The sequence below is a fragment of the Prionailurus viverrinus genome, chromosome D4 (genome assembly GCF_022837055.1).
Source record: "Prionailurus viverrinus isolate Anna chromosome D4, UM_Priviv_1.0, whole genome shotgun sequence".
Lineage (NCBI taxonomy): Eukaryota > Metazoa > Chordata > Mammalia > Carnivora > Felidae > Prionailurus > Prionailurus viverrinus.
Window position 1 is genome coordinate 50525709 of NC_062573.1, and position 20758 is coordinate 50546466.

Sequence of the window (20758 nt, forward strand, 5' to 3'; positions counted from 1 at the left end):
GTTTTATAATTACACATGTGATCTATCCTGGAAAATGTTCCATGTGTGCTTAAAAAGAATGCATATTCTATTGTTTTGGGATGGAATATTCTCAATACATCTGTTAAGTTCATCTGGTCCAATGTATTATTTAAAAATACTGTTTCTTCATGATTTTCCTTCTGGATGATCTACCCATTGATGTAAGTGCAGTGTTAAAGTCCCCTACTAATATTTTATTACTGACAGTTTTTCTTTTATGTTCGTTAATATCTATGTTATAAATTTAGATGCTCCAATGTTAAGTACACAGATATTTACAACTGCTATGTCCTCTTGTTGGATTGATCCTTTATCATTAGACAATGCCATTATTGTATGTTTTATGGTCTTTGTTTTAAAGTCTATTTTATATGTTACAAGTATTGCTACCCCAGCTGTTTTTCACTTCTATTTTCATGGTAACTTTTTTCTATCTTTTCACTTTCAGTCTATGTATGTCTTTAGGTATGAAATGATGCTGTTGTAAGCAGTATATAGATGGGTCCTGATTTGTATCCATTCTCTCATCCTATGTCTTTTGATTGGAACATTTAGATGATTTTCATTTTAAGTAATTATTGATAGTTATGTACTAATTGCCATTTTGTTAAATGTTATCTGGTTGATTTTGTAGTTCTCTGTTCTTTTCTTTCCTTTCTCTATCATTGTGTGATGGCTCTCTTTAATGTCATGATTGGAATACTTTGTTTTTATTTTTCATGTATGTATTATAGTTTTTTATTATTATTACCATAAGGTTTGTTTACAACATCTTAATATATAGCAATTTAGATTAAGTTGAGAGTCACTTAAATTTGAACACATTCTACAAGAATTTCTTTTTTTACTCTCCCTTTCTCTTTTTATGTAAATGTTGTCATATTTTACATCTTTTCATTCATAATTTTATTATTTTGAATTATGGCCTTTTCATACTCCCTTTAACATTTCTTGTAAGCCTGGGTTAGTAGTGATGAACTTCTTTTTAAGTTTTGTTTGTCTAGGAAGCCCTTTATCTCCCCTTCATTCTGAAAGATAACCTTGACAAGTAGTGTATTCTTGGTGGAAGTTTTTTTTTTCCTTTCAGCATTTTGAATATATCATGACACTGTCTTCTGTCCTGCAAAATTTCTCCTAAAGAATCAGCTGAGAGTCTTATGCAGTTTCCATTGTTTGTCACGATTTTCTTCTTTCTTGCTGCTTTTAAACTTCTCTTTATTGTTAAAATTTGACATTTTAATTATAGTGTGTTGTAGTATGGACCTCCTTGGATCATTCTGTTTGTGATCTTCTGTCATTCTTGAACATGAATGTTTGTTTCCTTTTTCAGGTTAGGGACATTTGCAACTATTATTTCTTCAAATAATTGTCTGTCCCTTTTTCTTTCTCTTCTCCTCTGGGATCCCTATAATGAGAATGTTTGTTTGCTTGATATTGCCAAGACATCCCTTAATTTATCCTCTTTTTAAAATTTTCACTTTCTTGCTCTTCAGTTTGTGTGCTTTCCATTTCCCTGTCTTCAGATACCTGATCCATTCTTCTGCTTCCTCTAATCTCCTCTAGTCTCTCAGTATCTAATATACTATACCTCTACTGTATTTTTTTAATTTCAGTTCTTGTATTCTTTAACTGTCATTGGTTCTTTTTATATATTCTATTACTTTGTTGAAGTTCTCACTGAGTTCTTCTCCTCTTCTCTCCAGTCTGGTGAGCATCTTTATGACCATTACTTTAAACTCTTTATGAATAATCATTATTTTTCTGAGCATTTGTCTTGCTTTTTTATGGAGGCTTTTCCTCTTTCTTATCATTTTGCGTGACTTTCTATATTTGTTTCGATTAACTAGGCAGAACAGCTACTTTTCCTTGAGTTGAAGGAATGGTCTTGTGTATGGTCATCTCCTGTGTGGACCTTGCATGCCTGGTGACTTTGGCTGGATGGATCAAGCCAAGGCTGGTATGAGCTGGGAGTTTGGGGCATTATGTACTATGCTGCCTTGGTGGGATAGCCAGAACTGAAGTGGGCATGAGTCAGGGTGGTACCAGGGCTCTCCATGCAGAGAGTACCCAGGTAGGATTGCTAAAGCTGAAGTGGGAGCAAGCCTGGTGGTACCAGGGTTCTGTGCACAGAGGGCACACTGGCAGGACAGCTAAAGCTAAAGTGGAAGAGGTCCAGGGTAATCCTAGGGTTCTCTGTGCAGAAAGTGCCATGGCAGGATAGCTGAAGATAAAATTGGTACAAGACAGGGGGGGTCCTGGGTCTCTCCACACAGAGAGCACCCTAAGAAGGTAGATGAAGCTTAAGTGGGGGAAAGCTGGGGTGTCCCAGATATCCTCATGCAGGGGGTACCTCAGTGTGGTGGCTCTAACCAAGGTGGGTTGTGAGCTGGTGGTCCTGGGTTCTCCATGCAGGGCACACCCTGGCAAGACAGTTACAGGTGAAGTGGGTGCTAGCTAAGGGTTCCTGGGGATCTCCACGAAGAGGACACCGTGGGAAGACAGCTGAAACTGAAGTTGGTGCTTGTCAAGATGTCCTGCAGTTCTCAGTACAGAGGGTGCCCTGGCAGGGTGGCTGTAGCTGAGGTGGGATGTGAGCCAGGATATTATGTGTCACTCTGCACAGAAGGTGACTGGCAGGATGGCTGAAGCCAAGGCCAGTATGGGCTGGGGGTTACTGGGGGTACTCTATGCAAGGGGTGTCCTGTGGGTCTTCTGGAACCAATGCAGGCTCATGCAGAAAAGTCCTGGGTTACTTTTGATGTGAGTGTCCTAGCAAGTCATCTGGAGCCATACTGGTATGGGCCTGGAGCGTTATGGAGTGTTTTGTGCCTGTGTCACCTTGGCAAGGTGCCTGAAACTATAATAAGCACTGACCAAGGGTGTACCATTTTGTGCTGTGTTGGGGCTGCCTTGATTGGATGGCTGGTGCTCATGGCTGGCTATTACATTTGGACCCTGCTCTCGTCTATGCTTTCAAGATGGAGGGGGAACTTAAACTGTGGTACTCAATAGCATCTCCAACCCAGAGAGAATTCTAGGTACTCCTCTGCCATTTGGTGGAGTTCTAGGGCTGGATCTGTATACTTTAGCTGCTCTTTTGAACCATAGCTTTTTTTTTCTGTGCCCCAGTGCATCCAAGGCTGGGTGGGCTAAAGGCCCAGGGCTCACTGAGGCAACAGGCCACCCCTGGCATCTAGACCCTGCTCCTGTCTGTGCTATCAATGTGCAGAGAGAACATAATCTGTGGAACAGTCACTTTGACCATAAGTTCCAGCAACCCTCCCAACATTTGGCAGGGTTCTAGAACTGGTTCCTTTACATTCTAGTTGCCCTTTTAAACAACGGCTTTTTTTCTGTGACCCAGGGAGTCAAGTCTGTTCACAGTCCCTCAATACTACCACTCCCCACCACAGTTCCCAGCATTAGGGTTGGGTTTCCCTAGTTACAATGTCTGTTCTCCTGCTTTTCTCTCTGTGGTCTCTCTGTCTTTTGTCGTGCAGAAGCTGTTTATTTAGTCCTCAGTTCTTCAGTAGGGACAGCTCTATAAATAGGTATTGATTTGGTGTGTCTGTGGAGGATGTGAGTTAAGGTTTTCCAACATAGCCACCTTGGACCAAAATCTCTTATATTTTTTATTTCGAATCCCATTTTTTTTATTGCTAGTGTATAGGAAAGCAATTGACTTTTGTAAATTAACTCTGTATCATACAACCTCTTCATAAATGCTTTGTCAGTTAAAGAAGTTTGTCCTCTTTTGTTTTTCCTTAATTAATTTCCCATTGAAGTACAGCTTATATACACTATTATTTTGGTTTCAGGTGTACAACATTGTGACAACATTTATATACAGTTTTAAAATGCTCACCTTGATAAGTATAGTCACCATACAAACTTATTACAATATTATTGACTATATTCCCTATGTTGTGCTTTACATCCCTGTGACTTATTTATCTTATAACTTGAAGCTTATAAACTTAATCTTAATCCCCATCATCTATTTCACTCATACCCCCAGCATCCTGGCAACTACCAGTTTGTTCTCTGTACTTATGACTTTGTTTCTATTTCATTTTTTTCCACAAATACATTAAATCATCTGGTATTTTTTTCCTTTTCTGTTTGATTTCATTCATTTAACAAAATACTCTCTATATCCATCCATCCATGTCATGACAAATGGCAAGATTGAACTCTTTTGTGTGGCTAATAATCCATAGTGTACACACATGTGTGCAGACACACGCACACACACACTTCACCACATACTCTTTATCCATTTTGTCTATCAGTGGACAATTCTGTTGCTTCCATATCTTGACTATGGTAAATAATGCTTCAGTGAACAAGGGGGTACATATCTGTTTTCAAATTAGTGTTTTTGTTTTCTTCAGATAAATATCCAATGTAACATTACTGGCTTGTATGAAATTTCTATTTTTAATTTTTTTTCCACAGTAGCTGCACCAATTTACATTCCCACCAACATTGTGTGAGGGTCCCCTTTTCTTCAGATTCTCACTAATACTTGTTAATCTCTTGTCTTTTTAATAATAGCCATTCTGACAGGTGTGAGGTAATTTCTTATTGTGGTTTTGATTTACATTTCTTTGATGAGTAGTGAGGATCTTTTCACGTGCCTATTTTTCATCATTATGTATTTTTTAGAAAAAAAATATTCAGGTCACCTCACACCTCTTATTTGGATTTGGGGTAGTTGATGTTGAGTTGTAGGAGTTCTTTATATATTTTGATATTAACAACTTATTGGATACATTCTCCCATTCAGAAGATTGCATTTTCTTTCTGTTGATGGTTTGCTTTGTTTTGCAAAAATTTTTTAGTTTAGTTCCAATTGTTTATTTTTACTTTTGTTGCCCTTGCCTGAGGAAATATATCCAAAAATATTGGTAAGACTAATGTTCAAGAACTTATTGCCTATGTTTTTTTCTAGGAGTTTTATGGTTTCAGGTCTCACATTTAGGTCTTTAATCCATTTCGAATTTATTTATGGCATAAGTGCTCCAGTTTTATTCTTTTGTATGTGGTTTTCCAGTTTTCCCAACAACATCTGTTGGAAGAGACTCTTTTCCCCATTGTATATTCTTGCCTCATTGTCATATAAACATGGGTTTCTTTCTGGGCTTTCTATTCTTTTCTGTTGACCTATGTGCCTATTTTTGTCCCTGGACCATACTATTTTTATTATTAAAGTTTTGTAGTATAGTTCAAAATCAGGGAGAGTGATCCTCCACCTTTATTCTTTATCAAGATTGTTTTGGGTGTTCAGGGTCTTTGCCATACAAATTTTATGGTTATTTGTTCTAGTTTTGCAAAAAATGCTATTGGTATTTGAATAGTTCTAACAGTTTTTTGTTTGAGTCTTTAGAAGTTTCTATATGTAGTATCATGTCATCTGCTAATGGTGATAGTTTTACTCCTTGCTTTCCAATTTGAATGCCTATTGTTTCTTTTCCTTCCCTCATCAATATGGTTAAGATTTCCAGTAATGTGTTGATAAAACTGGGAAAGGGGAAATCCTTGTCTTATTCCTGATGTTAGCTATAGGTTTGTAATATATGGCCTTTATATGTTGAGGTCTGTTCCCTTTGTATGCACTTTGTTGAAAGTTTTTAACATAAATGGGTGTTGAGTTTTGTCAAATGTTTTTTCTGCGTCTATTGAAATGATCATATGATTTGTAATCCTACATCTTGTTAATGTGGTGTATCATGTTGAATGATTTGTGAATATTGAAACATACTTCCATCCCTAGAATAAATCCCACTTGATCATAGCAATTAATCCTTTTAATGTATTGTTGAATTAGTTTTGTTAGTATTTTGTTGAGGATTTTTGCATTTATGCAAAGGGAGATTAGCCTGTCATTTTCTTTCTCTTTCTTTCTTTCTTTCTTTCTTTCTTTCTTTCTTTCTTTCTTTCTTGTAGCGTTATTGGTTTTGGTATTGGGGTTATGTTGGCCTCGTAGAGTGAATTTGGAAACATTCTTTCCCTTCCTGTTTGTGGACTAGTGTGAAGAGAATATGTATTAACTCTTCTTTAAATGCTTGATAGAATTCACCTTGTTCAGAGAATCCATCTGGTCCTGGACTTTTGTTTATTGGTAGTTTTTGATTATGTACTGGTACAATTCTGTTGCTAGTAATCTATCTGTCCAGATTTTTTAAAATTTTTTCCTGATTCAGTCCTGGAAGATTGTATGCTTCTAGGAACTTATCCATTTTTTCTAGGTTTTCCAATTTGTTTACATATAGTGTTTTGTAGTAGTCCCCTGTTATTCTTAGTATATCTGTGGTATTTGTTGTAATTTCTCTTCTGTTTCTGATTTTATTTATTTGAGTCCTCTCTCTTTTATTCTTCATGAGTCTGGCTAAAGGTTTATCAATTCTGTTTATCTTTTGAAAGAGTCAACTATTCAGTTGCATTGATCTTTTCTATTTTTTTTTGTTCTCTATTTCATTTATTTTCAATTATATATTTATTATTTTTTCCTCCAATAAATTATGTGTTGTTTCTTCTCTTTCTAGTTCCTTTGGATATAAGGTTATATTGTTTGCTTGAGCTGTTTTGTTTTGTTTTGAGGTAGACCTTTATCATTATAAATGTCCTTCTTAGGGCTGTTTTTGCCACATCCCACAGATTTTGGAATATTATATTTTAATTTCATTTGCCTCAAGATATTTTTGTTGTTGTTGTTTTGATTTCTTTATTGGCCCATTGGTTATTTAGTAGCATGTTGGTTAGCCTCCACGTGTTTATGTTTTTCCCAGTTTTTTTTTTAATTGTAGTTGATTTCTAGCTTTATAACTTTGTCTCAAAAAAAAAGATGCTTGATACAATTGCAGTTTTCTTATATTTATTCAGACATTTTTTTTGTGGTCTAATATGTAATTTGTTCTGGAGAATGTTCCATGTGCACTTGGTTCCATGTGCACTTGTCCTACTATTTGGGGATGTAATATTCTATATATGTCTGCTAAATTCATTTACTCTCATATGTCATTGAAATTCACTGTTTACTTATTGATTTTCTGTCTAGATAATATATCCATTGATCTAAGTGGGGTTTTAAAATCCTCTGTTATTACTGTGTTACTCTCTTTCCTCTTTTTATATCCATTAACATTTGCTTTATATATTTAGGTGTTCTATGTTGGGTTCAGAGATATTTACAATGATTCCATTCACTTTTGGATTGATCCTTTTATCATTATGCAATGCCCTTCTTTCTCTCTTGTACAGCCTTTATTTTTAAAGTCTATTTTGTCTGAAATAAGTACTGTTACTCCTGCTTTTTGTTTGTTTACTTTTTTATATTTGCATGGAATATTTTTTTTCTATCCTTTCACTCTCAGTTTATATGTATCTTTAGGTCTGAAGTAATTCTCTTGTAAGCAGCATATAAATGGTTCTTTTTTTTTTTACATTTATTTATTTTTGAGAGACAAAGCGAGACAGCGTAATCAGGGGAGCAGCAGAGAGAGAGGGAGACACAGATTCAGAAGCAGGCTCCAGGCTCTGAGCTGTCAGCACAGAGCCTGATGCAGGGCTCTAACCCATGAACCGTGAGATCATGACTTGAGCCGAAGTCGGACACTTAACTGACTGAGCCACCCAGGTGCCCCTAAATGGTTCTTTTTTATCCACTCAGTTACCCTTGTCTTTTAATTGGATCATTGAATCCATTTATGTTTAAAGTAATTATTGATATATATGTACTTATTGCCATTTTGTTCATTGTTTTCTTGTTGTTTTTGTAGTTCTTTTCTGTTTCCTTTTGCTCTTTCTTTGTGATATGGTGACTTTAGTGTTATGTTCAAATTATTTTCTCTTTATTTTTTCATGTATCAATTATAGGTTTTTGGTTTGTGGTTACCATGAGATTCATATATAACATTATATGTATATTGCATCTATTTTAAGTTGGTGGTTCTTTAACTTGAACACATTCTAAAAGCACTACATTGTTTACTCCCTGCTTCCCATGTTTTATGGACTTAACCTCATATTTTACATCTTTTTACTTTATTAATCCCTTAACTACTTATTGTAAATATAATTGATTTTACTACTTTTGATTTTTAACATTTATATTAGCTTTATAAGTGATTGATCTAAAATTTTTACTCTGTTTGCCCTTATCAGTGAAGCTTCTTTTTTTTCTTTCCTTTTTGTCTTTTAGTTATGGTATTTTCTGTTTGAGGAAGCCCCCCTTAACATTTCTTGTAAGGCTAGTTTACTGGTGATGAACTCCTATAACTTTTGTTTTGGAAACTTTTTATGCCAGGCAGAGTGTTCTTGATTGTACGCTTGTTTGTTTGTTTGTTTTCTTTCTTTCAGCACATTGAATATATCATGACTGCCTTCTGGACTGAAATGTTTCTGCTGAAAAATAAGCTCATAACCTTATGGGTGTTCCCCTATATGTTACTAGCTGCTTTTCTCTTGCTGTTATTAAGAATCTCTCTTTAATTCTTTTGTTTTGGTATGAATATCTTTTGGTTCATCTTGTTTGGGGTTCTCTTTGCTTTCTGGACCTGGATGTGTTTTCCTTCCACAGGTTAGGGAAGTTTTCAGATATTATTTCATCAAGTAGTTTTCTGCCACTTTTTCTCTCTCTCCTCCTTCTATTATTCCTGTATTGTGAGTTTTAGTATGTTTCATGGTGTCTCAGAACTCTTTCAACCCATCCTCATTTTATAAAATTCATTTGTGTGTGTGTGTGCTATTCTGCTTGAATAATTCCCACTACCCTGTCTTTTAAATAGTTAATCCATTCTTTTGAATTTTCTAATCTACTATTGATTCCCTCTGGTGTATTTTTTCATTTCGGCTTTTGTATTCTTTAGCTCCATTGGTTCTTTTTCATATTTTCTATCTCTTTTTTGAAGTTATAACTGAGTTTGCCCACTCTTCCACCAAATCCGGTGAATATCTTTATGACCATTGCTTTGAACTCTTTATCAGGAAGATTAGTTTTCTCTGTTTTGTTTAATCCTTTTTCTGAGGTTTTGTCTTGTTCTTTCATTGGAACATATTTTTAGTTTTCTCATTTTGTCTGATTCTCTAGGTTCGTTTCTACATAGGTTAACTATGTCTCCTGATCTTGAAAATAGTGGCCTTATGTAGAAGGCATCCTATTGGGCCCAGTAGCACAATCCCACCTGGTTACCAGGACTGAGTGCTCCAGGAGTGTCCCTTATGCAGGCTGCTTGTGCCATCCTGTTGTGGCTGGGTTGTAACTGCTATGGGAATGCTGTTTGGTGGGGCTCGCCCCTGTGTGGCTGGCTGTGAGGCTGGCTATAACTATTGCAATCATGCTGGTGGATGAGTTTAGCCCTAGTGTTGCAGACTTTGAGGTTCAGCCACAACTATTAGGCATATTGGTGAGTTGGGCTGCTCGCACCCCCCCTTCCGGGGTGCAAGAGTTGCTTTAGAGAGGTTCTAGTTTGTGCTGAGGCTTCCCACAGGGTATGATGAGGTTGTAGTTACTTGGGTGTGGGGGGGACTGGTTCCAACCAAGGCTACCTTTTGAGCATGAATGATTGGGAACCGTTTTGGAAGCGCGCCTTCCAAGGACGGCAGATTGGGAGAGGCAGGTCTTTGGGGAAACACTAGTGCGAGGAGCCATGCTGACAAGGTAGATGGTGAGTGTCAGAACTGGTGCCCACAAGCACCCAGCAAGGAAGCCTGAAGGAAGGTGATTAAAATGGCACCTGTCAGTGCTTTAATTCCTGGAGAATGTTTCTACAGGTCCCTGCCCCACCAGCACACACTCTAAACTCAGTCAGTAAATCTTCACATATGGCTCAGGTGCTTTTCGAACTGCTGCCACTGTTCTGGGTCTCAGAGTGAGTGATATTGGGAGCTGGACCTTCAAGAGAAGAATCTCAATATCCTATAGCTATCTGGTTCTTCCTGAGTTAAGCCCCACTGATTTTCAAAGTCAGATATTAAGGGGGCTTGTTTTCCCAGGGCAGATCCCTAAAGCAAAAGCCATCAAATGAAGGACCTGTTCCTTCCTTCTCAGGATGACTTTCAACCCTGTGACATCCATCCTACTTATGGGTTACCATTCTAGGGGGTTCATTCCTAACCACATTTCTGCCCACAGAGAGAGAGTGAGCATATCAAAAAGTGTGTGTGTGTGTGTGTGTGTGTGTGTGTGTGTGTGTATTTGTAGTCTTCTTCAGGTTGCTTTCACAGTGAGTTGTACTATATGTGGTTACAGCCTTGGTGTGTCCATAGAAGATGAACTCAAATCTTTCTTCTCTGCTGTCTTCACTTCTATCATTTTATAGAAGTTTCATGGCAGGTTTTTTTTTTTTGTCAATTTTTGTGAATTTTATAGATAGATGATCGTGTCTTCTATGAACAAAGAGAGTTTTATGTATTGCTTCTCAATCACTGTTTTCTTTCTTCTTGTCATAATGAATTAGTTATGACATCTAGTACTATGTTGAAAATAAGTGGTGGAAAGTGACATGTTTGCCTTGTACATAATCTCAATAGGAATTTTTAAGTTTCTCAACAATAAGAATGATATTATTGATAGATTTCATTTATATATTCTTTATCAGTTTGAGAAATTTCCCTCTCTAAGTTTACTGAGAGTTTTTACCATGAGTAAATATTCAATTTTTGTCAAGTGCATAGCTGCTTCCATTGATATCATCAGGATTCTTCTTTAACTTATTAATATGGTGGATTACATTAATTTTTTCAAATGTTGAAAATGCTTTGCATACCAGTGAGAAATCCCACTTGGTCATAGTGTATAGTTCTTTTTACACATTATTGAATTTGATTTGCTAATGTGTTGTTGAGGATTTTTAAAAATCCCTTTGTTCATGAGAGATACTGGTCTGTTGTTTCCCATTCTTGAAATGTCTTTGTCTTAGTTTCATCTTAGAGTAATGCTGGACTCACTGAATGATTTAGGGAGTATTCCCTCCACTTCTATCTTTAAAAGATGTTGTAGATGATTGATTTATTTTCTTCCTTAAATATTTGGGAGGATTTACCAGTGAACGCATCTGAGGCTGATACTTTATATTTTGGAAAATCATTAATTATCTATTCAATTTATTTAAAAGGTAGAGGCCTAATAAACCTCTATTTCTTTTTGTGTGAGTTTTGGTAAATATGTCTTTCAAGGAATTGCTCCATTTATCTAGCCTATCAGATTTGTGTTTATAGAATTGTACATGATATTCCTTTATTATCCTTTTAAAGTGTAGTGGGATCTGCAGTGATATTCTCCTCTTTCATTCCTCGTGTCAGTAATTTGTGTCTTTTTTCTTCTTAGGTTGACTAGAGGTTTATCAATATTATTGATCTTTTCAAGTAATCAGCTTTTGTGGATTTTCTCTTGATTTCCTATTTTCAAGTTTATTGATTTCTCTTCTAATTTTTATTACTTATTTTCTTGATCTTACTTTGGGACTAAATTTACTCTACTGTTTCTAATTTCCTATAGTAAATGCTTATGTTACTGATTTTAGATTTTTCTTTTCTAATATATACATTAAATTCTGTACACCTTTTTTGCTATATCCCACAAATTTTGTTAAGTTGTATGTTTATTTTCACTTAATTAAAAGTATGTTTTGGATTCATCCTTGTGGCTCAGTTGGTTAAGCATCTGACTTCAGCTCAGGTCATGATCTCACAGTTTGTGAGTTTAAGCCCCCCATCATACAGCTTGGAGCCTGGAGCCTGCTTCAGAATCTGTGTCTCCCTGCTTGCACTCTGTCTCTCAAAAATAAAGACTTAAAAAAATAAATAAATAAAAGTATTTGTTAAATTGAGATTTTTTTCTTTGACCCATGTGTTACTGAGAAGTGAAATGTTTAATCTCCACATATATTGGAACTTTTGTTATTGATTTCTAGTTTAATTCAATTGTGATCTACATTGTGTGATTTCTATATTTAAATTTTTTAAGGTATAATTTATGGCCAAAAATTAAGTTTACTTTAGTGAATGTTTCATGCAAACTTGAGTAGAAAGTGTATTCTGCCATAGTTGGATCAAGTGATAAATACATTTCAATTGTAAGCAGTCGATTTATGGTGCTATTGTGTTCAAATCCTTGGAAGTTAGGCTGTTACCCTGTGGCTCAAAGTCCCAATCCTCTAATTACACTGTTGGCCTCTGGCATGGTAATGCCCCATATGAGTCTTCTAGTCATCATAAACTATCATGGCTCATTATGAATAACATAGATACTTCTGTTACTTGGGAAATTTCAAGAACTTAGAGTTTATTTGCCAGGGACCAAGACAAGGATAAAAAAAAAAATCTGATTACACAAGAGCTATAAGAGCACTGTAAAAAGTAAGACCTATACTCCTTATCACAAAAGAAAAATAATAAGTAAGGAACAGAAGCAATAGTAGTATTGAAACAAAGAAAACATCTCAAGAGGAAGTTCTGATCCTTAGGTTCATGATCTTATTAAAGAAGCAGAATGGATCATAGAAAAGATAAAAAATAACAATCAAATGAGTCTATGAAATGTCTGATTATAGGAAAATGAAGAATAGAACAACAGCAAGTATAGAACAATGCAGATACTTCATACTGGTTTACTGTGTTTGAAAATTTGATTAGAATTTTATTGAATGTTAATCATAAAAGATACGACAGAATAAATCTGATTGTTTATTTTCCTGTTTCTTCCTCTGACTGTATATGCTATATCTTTCTTTTTTTTTCTTTTTTTCCCTTTCTTTCTTTGTAGAAGTGGTAAATAAAATTTTAAAAAGTATAAAACATTCTATTTTATACTTTGAAGTATATAGTAACTTAGAAATTATGATTACTGTATTGAAAATTATCACATATGTATTTATAAATGGTCACATTGTCAACTTTAGGATTTACAGGTCACTTATAGCTTGTTCGATTTTCATTATCCTCTTCTCTTTCTCAATATTATTCCAGTTTAAAAAATATATGCTTTCATAAAATATAAAAACATTTTTAACTTGAGGCTACACAAAAATATATCACAGGTAAGAATTTGGCACATGGTCTATAGTCTGACAATTCCTGAACTATTGCATATAATCAGGGATAAAAAGACATGTAGTATTTCCAATTTCTTATACTTTATATGAAGTAATACAAAATTCTAGTTTGTATATAAAAAGTTAATGGTTAATATTTCAATTTCAGCAAACTCTAAAAACGTAATGCAAGGAGTTAATAGCTAAATGTCAATACATAAAATACCTGTAGCTAGGGCCTTTAAAATGACTGAAGTTATATTGTGTATGTTCTAGGAATCCAATAAAATGTAACTAGAGACCAAAACTTTAAGACATTCAGAAAAAAAAATATTTGGGGGCACCTGGCTGTCTCAGTTGGTAGAGCATGTGACTCTGGATCCGACTCGAGCTCGAGCCCCATGTTGGGCATGGAGTGTCCCTAAAAAAAATAAATAAATAAAATAAACAGACTTAAAAGGCACATCTACAAAACACAATGTAGGGTCATGTTTGTACCCTAATTCAAACAAGCAGGATATTAAAAAAAATTAAATTGAAATATTTGGCCACATACATGTAAATGATCAATTGTGCCAAAATAGCAATAACAAGTTTAATTAGAAAATGACATGAAATAAAATAATAATATCAGTTTTGGGATTTAGCTAACAAAACAATTCTCAGGATTTGAGAGGCTTAAATATATGCATGAAAAAGAAGTCCCCCAAATCAATGAAACGGTTGGGAATTCTTAAGAGATATTTAAAATTATTGAAGTCTGATAAAGTATATTTTAATGATTACTAACTCACATTTGCATTAAACTCAACTTCTGGGATATCCAATTTTTCTACTTCTATGTACATGATTAGTTTGAAATTACATCACCTTTTATAATACACAGAAAAATTTCGAAAGTCTGCTATTATGAGTTTGATAGTCCAAAATTGGACAGATTTTTCTTAGTGAAGGTAAAATTGGTTTTCTTTATGGTTAAAATCAAATCTTTTAAAATTTGCATGTGAGTTATTATTTAAAAACACCATGACTAGGAAATAATATGATTTAAATAAATTGTTAATTTCTCCTCACATAGTTTATGTGGTAGTAGTTGTCTATTCTCTAGTCTTGGGAAAAAATCTAGGAAAAATAAATTGTATGTATATTATAGATTATAAAAAATGTTTCTTTTTTAAATTGTTTACATTTATTTATTTATTTGAGAGAGACAGAGCACAAGTGGGGGAGGGGCAGAGAGAGAGAGGGAGACACAGAATCTGAGGCAGGCTCCAGGCGCTGAGCTGTCAGCACAGACCTGAGGCTGGGTTCGAACTCACAAACCGTGAGATCATGACCTGAGCCGAAGTCGGACGCTTAACTAACAGAGCCACCCAGGTGCTCCCAAAAATAATGTTTCTTTTATGTATAACATATAAAAAGCATGATTTCTCAGGGAACAGAAAAATCCAGTATGTGTAGTGATTATTTTACAGTGCAATCTTAAAAAATAATTACAATTGACCCTTGAACAACACAGGGTTTGAGCTGCACAGGTCCACTTATATGCAGATTGTTTTCTTTTTTAAAAAATATTTTTGTAAGGTAAATTTGTAATGTTTTAAATATTTTGTAATGTTTTATTTATTTTTTGAGGGAGAGAAAGAGCTTGAGCAGAGGAGGGGGCAGAGAGACACACACAGAATCCGAAGAAGGCTCCAGGCTCTGAGCTGTCAGCACAGAGCCTGACGCAGGGCTTGAACTCATGCACTGCGAGATCATAACCTGGGAAGAAGTCAGATGCTTAACCGACTGAGCCACCCAGGGCCCCCCGATTGCTTTCAGTAAATACAGTGCAGTACTGCAAATGCATTTTCTTTTCCTTTTGAGTTTCTTAATAACATTTTTTCTCTCTAGCTTACTTTATTGTAAAACTAAAATATACAATACATGTAACATACAAAATATGTGTTATTGACTGCTTATGTTATTGGTAAGACTTCTAGTCAACAGTGGGCTATTAGTAGTTTTGAGAGTATCAAAGGTATTCATGGACTTTTGGCTATATAATGATCAGGACCCCTGACCCCCTCACTGCCCAAGGGTCAACTTTAATTTTATAAGAAAGGCTACAGTTGTCATTCTCCTCTAATTCATGTTGTCTATCCATCCTGGCCTTTTTCAGGTTTCTGTCCAATCATATTGTCTAGGCCAACAGTCACAAGCCCTAAAGGAGGCCGACTGGAGGACTAGAAATATCATGAATGCAAAACCTTAGGTTTTGGTTTTTTTTTGTTTGTTTGTTTGTTTGTTTTTTATTCTGTCAAAAAAAATTTGAGGCAATCTTTCTTCCTAAAATTTTCCTTAAGGATACAACTTGTTAACCTAGTAAATAATTTTGAGGTGTTATGTTTCACTAGACCCTGCTCTGTGGCTCTAGGGCTGTAATTGCAAACTACAGATGGATGTGGTATAGTTCACACTCTGATTTCAGTCTTTTAAATCTAAATTCTGTTGCTATTTTTCAATATATATATGCAAGCTTTGTATTCCTGATACTTGAAGAGATTTATGCCAAGTTCTTACCATTATGGTATTTTCAAGCTGGGTCCTGTTAACAGTCTACTTGTGTTCAATCTAACTAAATCCACTTCTGACAAATAGTCTCCACATTATACCGAAAGGAAGTTGATAAACCATATCCCAACAAAGCCAATCCAAAATTGTCCTTTCAATATTAACATCATCCCAAATCGAATCAAAATGTAGGTCTGTCCACAGACTCTGGACTTGACAGACATCATGCTCCTCTTCTGGGAAAAGAGATTTCTTCTGTCCTTAAAAAAATGTTCTTTGTCCTCATTTGCATCACTTTATTAAAGCTATTCTGAATAAACTTCATCATTCATGATTGTGATACCACACTGCATCGATAAATGATCTACACCAGGTATTCTTAAGTATTTTGGTCTAAGAAGTCCTTGGCTTCCCTAAAAATTGAGGAATGCCAAAGAGTTTTATGTTGATTATATTAATATTTAACACACTATAAAATTAAAATTATTAATATCTAAAATATTTACTAATTGATATAAACGGCAAAATAATCCTGTTATATCTTAAAATAAATAATATATTTCATAAATAAGAACCATTTTCTCATAATGAAACCAAAATGAGAAGAGTCATGTTATATTTTTATCCAGATCACTTCAATGTCAGGCTTATCTATTTCCACATGCAATCTCTTGCAATATGCTATTCTGTTTGGGGTTATTGGAAATAAAGTGCCTCACAGAGATATGTAATTGGAAATAGAAGTATTTTATCAACCTTTTAGGTAATTGTGGGTTTCATTCCCTGATACCATACCTAAACTTGCCAAATAGTAATATTTTAATATAAACTTATTTTATTGAGGTATAATTGATGTGCAACATTATATCAGTTTCATATGTACAACATAATGATTTAATTTTTGTATATGTTGTAAATAATCACCATAAGTCTAGTTAATATCTGACACCATACATAATTACAATTTTTTTTCTTGTGATAAAAAGACTTAAGTTCTATTACCTTAGCAACCTTCAAATGTGTAATACAGTATTATCAACTATAGTCACTATGCTATATTTTATATCCCCATGACTTATTTATTTTTATACCTGAAAATATGTAAATTGTGACCTCCTTTCCCCCACATGTAGCATCACCAAACTGTTCCCTGTATATATGTTTGTTTTTTTAATTCCACATCATAATGAGATATGATAATTCTCTGCCTGACTTATATCACTTAGGCCAGTGCCTCAGAGTCCATCCATGTAATAGCAGATGGCAAGATTTTATTCTTTTTTATGACTAAATAATAGTCCGGTATGTGTGTGTGTGTGTGTGTGTGTGTGTGTGTGTGTGTGTGTGTGTGACAATTTTTTTATCCATTCATATTTGAGTTGTTTCTATGTGTTGGCTCTTGTAAATAATACTTCAGTCAATAAGGGGGTACATATATCTTTTTGAATTAGTGTTTTCATTTTCTTTAGATAAATACCCAGAAGTAGAATTTCTAAATCATATGGTACTTCCCTTTTTAATTTTTTGAAGAACCTCCATATGGCTCTACCATACTGGCTACACCAAGTTACATTTCTAACAGTACACAAGGGTTCTCTTTTCCGCATTCTCACTGACACTTGTTATCTCTGCTCATTTTGATAATAGCCATCATAAAAGATGTTTATACTTGTAAGACAAATACCTAAATCTGCTTAGCAAAGTTTGTGTCTCAATTGTTCTTTCAAGTGAAAATGGTGTTTTATAAAAATTGTGGCTAATTCAACCCACAGCTCAATAATTGTTTAAAATCTCATCATGTTTAGTGCTTCTGTTAGACTTCTGCTCTTGCTAAACATCATAATATATCATTTGCAAAATTCAACCACCTATCATGTTGTTTTTAAATTTTTGAAGTTAATCAGTTTATTCTGTGTATGTCACTGTATTTTTCTTCTGTTTGATTTTTGTGACTGAAAACTAAAATCAGTCATCATTTGTTATTATAAATATAATTTTCATTGCTTTAATAGATAATTTGCTGCTGAGAAAAGAATATTATGAATGCATTCCCTTTCTAAAGATGCAAGGTTCTTACAATTTCATTGGTTTTTCTCTTATACTCTACCCATTCTTTTTTTTTTTTATTTTTTTTAATGTTTATTTATTTTTGACAGAGACAGAGACAGGGACAGAATGCGAGTGGGTTAGGGACAGAGAGAGAGGGAGACACAGAAGCAGAAGCAGGCTCCAGGCTCTGAGCTGTCAGCACAGAGCCAGACACGGGGCTCAAACTCACGTGCTGTGAGATCATGACCTGAGCCGAAGTCGGACGCTCAACCGACTGAGCCACCCAGGCGCCCCCTACCCATTCTTAATACCATGTTATGTGTTGGTTCTCTTTGTACTTTAAACATAGCTTTCTTTTAATATTTTATGGTTTTCCTGAATATTCTAATCTTGTTCTCTTTTCTTATTGAGTGTAATTAATATTTCTTCATGTTATGCAAAAACTTAACCCATCTTTTCCAAAAAAGCTATAAGTTTCATACATCTTCTTTGTATTTCCCAAGGTGACTTTCCTGTAGCTTTCCAACTTATTTCTCAGGATTGAACTGGTGGTTTTATAGACCTCATTGGGAATTCAGTTCTATTATATTTTTCTGTTTCAAAACAAAATTTTTTAACATTTATTCATTTTTGAGAGATGGAGAAAGACAGAGCATGAGTGAGGAAGGGGCAGACAGAGAGGGAGACACAGAATCTGAAGCAGGCTCCAGGCTCTGAGCTGTCAGCACAGAGCCCTATACCGGGCTCGAACCCACAGACTGGGAGATCATGACCTGAGCTGAAGTCAGACACTTAACCACCTGGGCCACCCAGCGGGCCCATGGTTCTATTATATTTTTCTGACATAGATAAAACAATTCATAGTTCAAAATTCCTAATCATTCTCATTTTCCTTTTTTTTTTTTTATTTAATTCAAGCAACTTTACTGGAAAGACTGCAAAGTATTTTTTTAAATATCTTTGCAATTATGAAAATGTTATAATTTTACCTTCACAGTTGTATGAGAGTTTGAATGGTAGCAATATCTTGATTCTATTTTTTTTTTTTTCAGAATTAATAATCTCTTGTACTGTCTTCTAATTTCCAGTGTGGTAGGTGAAAAGGCTGATTTCAATAATTCCTTTTGTGATATAGGTATATATTAGTCTATTTATTCATCTGTCTGTCTGTCTCTCTTTGCTTTTAAAATCTCCTCTTTAGGGGCGCCTGGGTGGCTCATTTGGTTAGGCGTCCGACTTCCGCTCGGGTCACGATCTCACAGTCCGTGAGTTCGAGCCCGGCGTCGGGCTCTGGGCTGATGGCTCAGAGCCTGGAGCCTGTTTCCGATTCTGTGTCTCCCTCTCTCTCTGCCCCTCCCCTGTTCATGCTCTGTCTCTCTCTGTCTCAAAAATAAATACACATTAAAAAAATGAAATAAAAAAATACAATAAAATCTCCTCTTTACCTGTGATAACCGGGCAATTCAGTGGGATGTCTACATGTGAGTCTTCTTTCACGTTTATCAACACTTGATGAGACAAGTTAAAATAACAACTTACCTATTTGTTCAACTATTGCAAATAATTTTCATTCTTTACTTTTCCTGATCTTTTTTGCTGGAACTTCTTTTGTCCACATATTAGATCTCCTGGATTGATTGATTTTTCCTTTTATTTTTACTTCTTTCTGCAAGACATTCCTATGTCAGACCGACTCAGAGCTAGTGACACAAAAATACGGTTAATTGAGATGAGTCTGTATCTAGTGGAAACAGTTATTGGAACAAAATTATATTTCTGATTACAACAGTAACAATTTTTCTGGTGGCTGTGGCAATATAATTTGTGACACTATCAAGTTCCCAGAGCAAATGCGCTAATAAAACAAGCTATTATATCTACTGGTTTCCTCCAAGGACTAGTTACACAACCAGATTCTGTACTTTGTTGCTGTGGAGCTCACTGTCTGATTCAACAGCCTATCTGATAGTTCTGTCAGCCAACCAACATCCTCTTCAATACATTTACTTTTCTGACAAAATCAGTGAGAAATCGTTTCTATTGTTTACAAACATGAATCCTGACCTATTCAGATACTGACACCTAGCCTAGTCCTAATAGGACATAGCATGGGTTTCTGTAGGTGCTTCAGTGAAAATTAGTGTAAGTATCCATGACGCAGCTGCTGAGTAGACAGACCTTCAACGAATTTCCTTTCAGCAACTTTTTCATTCTTAACTTTGTATGGAACACCAGGTTTAATGCCTCTGGGGTTCCACTGATAATATCAGCCCCACTGATATTGGAGGTCACTGATGGATGTGAGCAGTTGCTTTTTTCTTCTTGCTGTTTGCTCAATTGATGCATATATACCAGTTTCTAATATACAGAAATATGTGTACTCTCTTGTGCAAGTAACCTCTATGTTTCTCTGAAATTATAGGCATTCTTTTATTTCTAAATATTATTGCAGTGATGTTTCAGATGGGTTAGGCAGTGCTCACTCCACCATCAAGAACCAGATGTCAAGCCAGTTATGTTGGAAATAACCCACAATTCAATATTTTTTTAAAATCTCATCATGTTTAGTGCTTATGTTAGACTTCTTCTCTTGCTAAACATCACAATATATCATATGCAAAATTCAATCACCTATAATGTTGTTTTTAAATGTTTGAAGTAATCACAATTTATTCTGTAAATCATTTGTTATTAAATAAATATATTTTTTACTGCTTTAATAGATAATTTGCTGCTGAGCAAAGAATATTATGAATACATTCCCTTTCTAAGGATACAAGGTTCTTCTCATTTCCTTGGTTGCCACCAATGCCACAAACTCTAGCTAACCCATGTTCACAAACAAGATAGGAAGACTAAGGAACCAATTTCATAGAAGATGCAGGAGGCTAAAAGGTTATTTATTCGAGAACAAAGCCAAGGTTAGACCACATGGATAGTCTCAATAGAGACAATAGCTTTGGTTCTGCCACTGGTAAAGGAATGCCTCCATGGACAGCACCCTCAACTGGTTTACTTAACCACTGCAGACCGTCGTTTCTCATTCCTGATCATAAGTGGAAGGCATTCAGCCCTTCAACAGGCTGATGTTAGCTGTT

General features: G+C 35.1%; 1 protein-coding gene across 1 annotated transcript in view; it reads left to right on the top strand.

The window, feature by feature from the left end:
• The first annotated feature begins 9583 nt into the window (after positions 1-9583).
• LOC125149871 (uncharacterized protein C6orf136 homolog) overlaps positions 9584-20758 on the top strand; it is a 68826-nt gene continuing 57651 nt past the window's right edge. Inside the window, 1 exon segment of the mRNA XM_047829022.1 lies at positions 9584-9689. Coding sequence (XP_047684978.1) covers positions 9584-9689 — 106 coding nt within the window.